The sequence below is a fragment of the Ursus maritimus genome (genome assembly GCF_017311325.1).
Source record: "Ursus maritimus isolate PB19 chromosome X unlocalized genomic scaffold, ASM1731132v1 scaffold_X1, whole genome shotgun sequence".
NCBI lineage: Eukaryota > Metazoa > Chordata > Mammalia > Carnivora > Ursidae > Ursus > Ursus maritimus.
Genome location: NW_024423319.1, coordinates 88,880,319 through 88,887,400, shown reverse-complemented (window position 1 = coordinate 88,887,400; position 7,082 = coordinate 88,880,319). Strand labels below are relative to the sequence as shown.

Here is a 7,082-nt window from a genome sequence, read left to right as displayed (position 1 = left end):
CCCCCCCCCCGCCAGGGTGGCTCCACTAAACTTTTTCAAGGAATGAACTCGAAGCCTTAATGAACAGGTAACTACGAGTGCTTTGAAAAGCAACGAGAACTCTCCTCTGCAGTAATGAGACCAGAAGCTTTCACAAGATCACGGGGCCATCGAGGCCACAGCCAGCCGGCTGCCCCGGCGGCGACATGGGGCTGGATGCGGGGAAGAGATGCACCCGCTGGGTCCTTCGTGCAGGGCGGGCTCTTGAGGTCACCTGCCACCAGCAGGATGGGCTCAGAAGAGGCCTTCTGAATGCAAATAGCAAGAAGTAGGTCACCCATTTCTTTTCTTCTCTGAGCAAATATTTTAAACCGCTTCATCTGACAGGAGATACATTTAATTGCGTTTTAAAAAGCTACCATATTATCTTGACACTGGGAAAACGTCCAGATGAATTGAATTGAGTGACATTTTCTTTTTAGTGTTAAAATGGAATACGCTGCACGTACCTTATTAAAGAAAATCAGGACACTTCTCCTTAACCAATGATTCCGCATATTAAAAACACCCCGTTTTGGCTGTGGGGGGTGGGGCTGGGTGGGAACCCTCCGGAATATGGCTCAATTGACCAGTGATAAGATTTAATAATTGTAATCATTTGCTCTGGTCTTTAAAATGGGGGGGGGGATGGTTCTGCTGATGGAACGGAAGCAGTGAAGAAGCTTTTTAGTACTTTCTCTGGCTGCTTAGTGGATGATTGTAATGTAGCAACGGCAGTTTTGTACGGAAATGACTCTGAATTTAAGTATTTCCTGGTGGGTCATAAAGACATTGCTTTCGAGAAGGGCCTGTGCGAGTGGAGCGGATGACCTCTTTGAGAAGTTTGGCCAGAGTGAGCTCTGGGTGCAGGGGTTTTGCCATCCGCACAGCGGCAAGAGCAGCGCCTGCCCGGGCGCCTCCGATCGAGGAGAGGACGAGCGCTAAGTGCTTCTCAATCCTGGGGCCGCAGACTTTGAAACTGGCGTTGCTTTGCTCTCTGCTTCGCCCAGCTCTGTCAGCGTGGCTTCAGAGAGATGTGGCCTCCGAGGGCCTGAGAGGGGCTGTGGGCGTTTCTAGCAGAGGGAGGGAGCTGGCGTTCCCCGTGTGTTAGCTGTATTTTTCTTTGTGCTTCATTGGAAGAGAGGTAGAGCGGGCACTTTCACACCGAGAAGAGCCCGGATTGTGGCCAGTACCATCACGGGAATGACTGCCTGGCCTTGGTGTTGGTTAGATTTGAACCAATCCTAGCACAGCTCCAGACAACCCTTGGGGTTGCCCTTCTCCATCCAGGGTGTCTCTGGCTTGGCGTTTGGTCCCCCTGCTGTGGGGCCTCAACAGAAGCCGGGCACTCAACACCTGCTAAGTTGCAAACTCATCCGTCACTGACAAGGGACAACATCAGAGAGGGGGAAAAAAACCACCGTTTAAGAAGGGCTGGTGAGACAGGAGGGGGACACCTGACAAGGTCTACAACTGCCTTCTGTGCGCGGTCCTTCAAGACAATGCGCCCCGCGCACCCTGCCAAGGCACAAAGCGATGAGGCCATCTAACCGACAAGAAGCGACCAGGATGGTATTTTCTCAAGGATCCCAGGTTACCAGAACCACTTCACACCCTGACACTCTCCTGAAGAATCTTCCACTGACCTCTGGCCAAGAGTCGGAAAACCCCAGCCTGCATCTCCTGGGTTGGAAGAATGGGACCTCGTGGAACGACGATGAGATGGTTAATGTCTCTAAACAAGGACAGATGATTCGCCTGTGCCAAGGGAGACAGCAAGAGGAAGGAGCAACCACAGATGGCCTCCAGCACACGGGCGGCCCTCGGGCGCACTGCGCTCTGGGAGCCAGACGCCGTCCGAGCTGTGCTCCGGCAGAGAACGGTGTTGTCCTGCCAACTGACGGTCACGCCTGGGCCTTCCGTGGTTCAGTGAGCATCTAACGAATTATAAAATCTAAAAGATCATCGGCTTGTAAACCTGAACAAATCTATAATGAAATGAAGGACCCAAAGGCATTTAATTATTGAACACATAAAAGGAAGTATATTTAAAAAAAAATTGGTCAAACTGTCCTGTTATCATTTTAAAGGAATTTACAGGGCTGTTATAGATTATTCTTTTGGAATAATTCAGTTTATAGCAAATGCCTAAACTGGTTTCTTCATTGCACAGTATATTCTCTTAAAATGGGTGCTTTAAAACAATTACATACATATTAAAAATCCTCATTTCTTTGCTTAATTAAAACGTTAATACTCTCAGACAACACAGATCTGAAATGGTGAAACCAGCAACTCCCCCTCCCACCTTACAACAAATTAAATTGAGACAAAATTACAAACACATTTCACTACATGATTATTATTAATAAAAATCAGTTTTCTTTTATAAAGTTGCCCGAAATGCAAGGGATGTGCATAGGTTTACAACTTAGTCATAATAGCATTTTATTCTTATTCCCCTGGGTGTGCCCCGTGAACGGAATGTACTTTGCTGTAGATTACAGATTGTTTTGTCCAACACAGACACACCGACAGCATAAACGCTCGCGACTGTCCACATGCATTAAGAGTCAAGACCCAACTTCAAATCTCTAAAAGGTTTACAGGGTGCTTCAAAGAGACAGTATCACATTATCTGGATGTTACATAAAGGACTTAAAAAAAAATACTAGTCTAAAAAAAAAAAGAAAAAAGGCCTTTAAAAATTTATGACTGTTTTGTAATCACTAGACTGATTATTTCAAATAAATAAAGGAAAGAAAGAAAGATATTCCAATCCATAAAATCAGACTCTAAAAAGAATGTAGTGTTCCACCCCCAGTCAAGGTAACAGAATCATTGTTTATTAAAATAGATTATAGAAAGCAGCATCTATTTTGTGCAGTTTTTAGGGGCCTTGGAAATAAAAAGCTATGATTTCCAAAAATATAACATTCCAAAGGATTGAATAATACATACATTTAAAGATACATTTTATTAAAGTTTAGGAGAACTGATTAAAAAAGATACTGTCTCTTTAAATTAGTGTGTAATTGTTTTTCTCCTCCTATCTATTCGGACATGACAATAATTATAAATGGGAGGTCACACTACAACTAGGTAGTCTCTAGGGACCATGACCTGCTGACACAAGGCCGATAACAAAGAGGCTTTTCCACGGATGAGGTGGCTCCGGGGTGGGCGTCAGATACTGGGGAGAGGCTTAATAGACCCAGGAGACCGGGACCCACTGCGGGGCTGTGCACACGAGCTCAACGGCTTCCTCCAGGTGTCTGATTGTTTCATCAATTTCATTGTTGATAATTGTGAGATCGAAGTAGTGTGCGTATGTTCTCTGCAGGATATCGGACTCCTTCTGCAGGCGCTGGAGAGACTCATCCTGCAGAGTGAGGGGATGGAGGGCGGGGTGGGGGGGGGAGGAAGGGAGGAGCAAAGGAGACAGAAGTCAGCCGGATTCACTCTCTTCCCACATTTCGGCTCTTTCCAGGGGCAGACACGGTCAAGGCCAGACCTTGATGTGCTGCATCTGGCCACTGAGGCCAGGTCCGCTTCGTGACCGAGGTGACAACGGGCCCCAGGTTACCGAGGAACAGCCTGCAGCCCGCCGGCTCCCCCTGCAACAGGAGCTGCGTGCCGCCCCCCACCCCCAGGGCCAGAGAGACCAGGCCCTTGGGCACAGAGCGCCCGGCTCCCTGCAGCTCCGCCCTGCAGCTCCACCCGGAGCCCCGGTGCGTTTGCATCAAGAAGCCGCCGCCTCTGGCCAAATTAAGTTGTATTTTCCCCTTTTCTACTTCGAGATCCAAAGTGTTCCAGGAATTCAGTTACATCTAATGGGCCGCACTCAACAGCGGCGGATGCCAGAGGCAAAAGCTTTTTGGATGTTACAAATAATGGAAGAAATGAGGCCATTTCTCAGCGACCACGTCAGGCGGCCTAGGCCGGACGCAGGGCAGCGGGCAGGAGGACTGGGGGGGGGGGGACGCTGGCGAAGCAGCAGCTACTCAACTCTCGGGGGCCCTGCCTCCGGAAAGGGCCTTCCTCCGCTCGGCCGGCTTGCTGCGGATTTGGAGGGCGGCCCCGCGGGGCCCCTCGTTGGTCACACGAGTCTCACGTTAGTTCTTTCAAGCCTGGGATCCTTAAGGGCCACCCGAAAGTCGGCCTCTGGATCTTCGCGGGGCAGATACTGTTACACTGAACCTTCAGTGGACAAACTCAAACATGAGGCCAGAGAACTCAAAGTCAACCGCCCCCCTTCTCCCCCAGCACCAGGTGGGTGAGGGGTCGGGCCGGGTGTACAGGTCTAGAGCAATTCGTACCCGCTTATCTGATTCGCATCTCTCCCCCCAATTAGAGCGTCAGCTTGTCCTGTGTGCCCCGTCCTCGCTGTGCCCAGCACTGGGCGCTGCACCGTGTACACAGTAAGTGCTTACTAGGTGTTCCTTAAAAGAACAAGCACTTGGCTAATACGGGCCGGACAGGCTCTGAGGCGCGTTAAATCCATCATCCAGACGGAAGCTACGCTACTAGGACACGGAGGCGCGTGGTGCCCCAGGCGCGCCTTCGGAAAAACTAAAGGGTGCGGTGCCTTCGGGACCTGGGAGCCACGGTGAGGCCCGTCTCTGCGGCCCACCCGTTGTTTGGGAGAAACCCTTCCTGAGGAGCCCGTCTGTGGCTGCAGCTCCCTGGAGAGGGACCGAGAGTGAGGTCACCCGAGCCCACCGTGGCACCGTGCTGGGGGCGGACGGACAGCAGGGAGGCTGGGGGCTCCGTCTACTCTTTCGGGACGCTCTGGGAGGAGCGTCCTCGTGTTTTGTCGCCTTCTACCGGGATGTTAGGTGTGCTGGGACGTTGGCTGTTGGCGACTACCGCGCAGATGCGACCTCTGTTAATCGCCACCTTCGAAGGTCCTGTCACCACGCTTTCTGCTGGCGCCTAAGAAGCACAGTATTTTCACTGTGGCTTTACTTTGTGACAGACAACGCAAAAGCCCCATTTTGGGAGGCACTCGTTCGCCCGAGGCCAGGAGTGCGCCCTGCCGTCTGCGGAGGTGCGTTCCTGGCACGTCGCTGTCGGGCTAGGGGATCCACGGAGACACGGTCAGGCCTGCAGCAAGCGCTAGCACAGTTTACGATTCGCTGCGGGAGCCGGGCTGATGGAAACGCGCAAGGACATTTAGGGCTGACGGCCTCAGTTTTTAAAGGGAGCTCTCTTTCCAGGAACAGAAAGCTACCCTCTTAAGGCCCGTACGAGATGAAGCTCTATTTGTGGGGTTCCTCCTCGGCCACAGCCGGTCTGCTGGCTTGCCTCACGCACGCGCAGGGTTCAACTCTGGGAAACAAAATGCCTCTATTCTAACAGCAAGAGCTAGGCTTTATGGGAAGAGAGCGTCTACAGTCTAAATCTAGGAAAGAAAACGAGGCTGTATTTCATCACCTCCGAGCTGGTACTTACGGGCAATTTTCTGCACCATTTTGGCAGCTATGGAAAATTAGTAAAAGGGCAGGAGAATAGGCAAAAACAAAAACGAAGAAAGCAAAGATGATAATTCAAGAAAAATACATGGTACCCAAAGGAAAAGCGCCTTAGCACGATACGGGGCTTCGGGCCTGCTGGTGTGCTACCGAAGGCGGGGAGGCAGAGCTCACAGGGGGTACGCCTTTTGCAAACGGAAGGACACAGAAGAACGACTGAAGAGATGAGTAACCTGGGCGTGTAAAGACTGACTTCCTCACACGTACACAAGGCGCGATTCCCAAGCCCTGATTGTAGTGTCACTAGCTTCGGTGGGTTTCGGCAGGTGATCGCCGAACAGAGCCAAGAGCCCTCTGCGGGCGCGTGGGCCCAGCCCAAGCCACGGATAACCGCGCAGGAGTCTCCTCTTAAGGGGGAGCCTAGGGCAGCTGGACACTGCTGCACTTACCAGACACACCGGAACGCCCTGAGCGTCCGCCCTGCCACGAAGGCCCTCGGAGTCATCCGGGTGCTACAGGGTGACGCCAACGCTGGGGGGGCACCATCTCTGGGCCGCTGAGCTGGCCCAAGAGGGGACAGAGCTCGTTTCTGGGTTGAGTCATCTCCGGGGACCTGCGTGGGTCCCCCTCCAGAGGCGCCCTCGGGACCCTTGGGCCAGGTCCTGGCTTCCTTAGAGCTCTCTCCCGGCAAAGCAGGCCTGGGGGTGGCGCCTTTCCTACGGGGTGCCCGTCAGGAGGCAGCGGGCCTGGCCAGCCACCGCCCCCCCTCTGTCGGCGGACTGGCGGAGACGGGGCTCTGGGCCGGAGCGCCCACGGCCGTGGCCCCGGACCACGGGCTGCGCGAGCCTTACCTCGTTGAGACCCGGAGTGATGGTGGGCGCAGCGATGAAAACGACAAAAGGCGCGAACTCGGCGGTTCTCAGGACCTTCAGCGCCTGCGGACGAAGCACACGGGAGACTCAGACCAAGGGCCAACGGGTGTGGCTGTCACACGAGTCTGCACGAAATCCCACAGCTGGACAGGCCTGGGGCTCAAAATTTGGCAAGGCGGTCGCACGTTTACCAGCTGTCTCAGTAACTCCTCGGTCGCCTTTCCTTCCCAGGGATGGACAACAGCCACCAGCAAGTAACAGGCGACAAGCCGGACGTTTCTTCTGAATCTCCCGAATCAATCGGACTTTCTTTTCTTCAGAAAAGCCAACAGCGACTACACTGGTTCACGTTCATTTGAGCCTGGCTGTGAATGGTGGCCCGCCTCGGGAAGGGCGAGGAAATGCGCGCCGGGGTGCATGGGGCCAGCACACCCCGGCCACGGTCACTGCCAGGCTTTGATCCCACTCCCGATGCCTCCTGATGCACCCTGCCGAGAGTGCCCGGGGGCCGGGAGACCTGGTCCGGGGCTGGAGGCCGGAGCCCCTCTAGCAGCTCTGTGGCCCCAGGTAGCTGGGAGGCCCCCAGGAGGGGCCCTGCGTTCGACAGAGGGAGGGGGAGCTCTGAGGCAGGTTCGGTCACCTTCCCTGCATAATCACCTGGAGCAGCGCGAGCTCCCGGGCCACACAGACACATCGCCAAGCTGGCGCCACGCCCGAG

The 7,082-nt window shown here is 53.7% G+C and overlaps 1 protein-coding gene across 2 annotated transcripts in view; it reads right to left on the bottom strand.

Annotated features, from left to right (window-relative positions):
* Positions 1 to 2,842: 2,842 nt before the first annotated feature.
* CASK (calcium/calmodulin dependent serine protein kinase) overlaps positions 2,843 to 7,082 on the bottom strand; it is a 352,166-nt gene continuing 347,926 nt past the window's right edge. For both annotated transcript variants that reach the window (XM_040632797.1, XM_040632789.1), the window contains one exon: positions 2,843 to 3,400. In XM_040632797.1, coding sequence (XP_040488731.1) covers positions 3,224 to 3,400 — 177 coding nt within the window. In that variant the 3' untranslated portion in view covers positions 2,843 to 3,223. The remainder of the gene's footprint in view (positions 3,401 to 7,082) is intronic.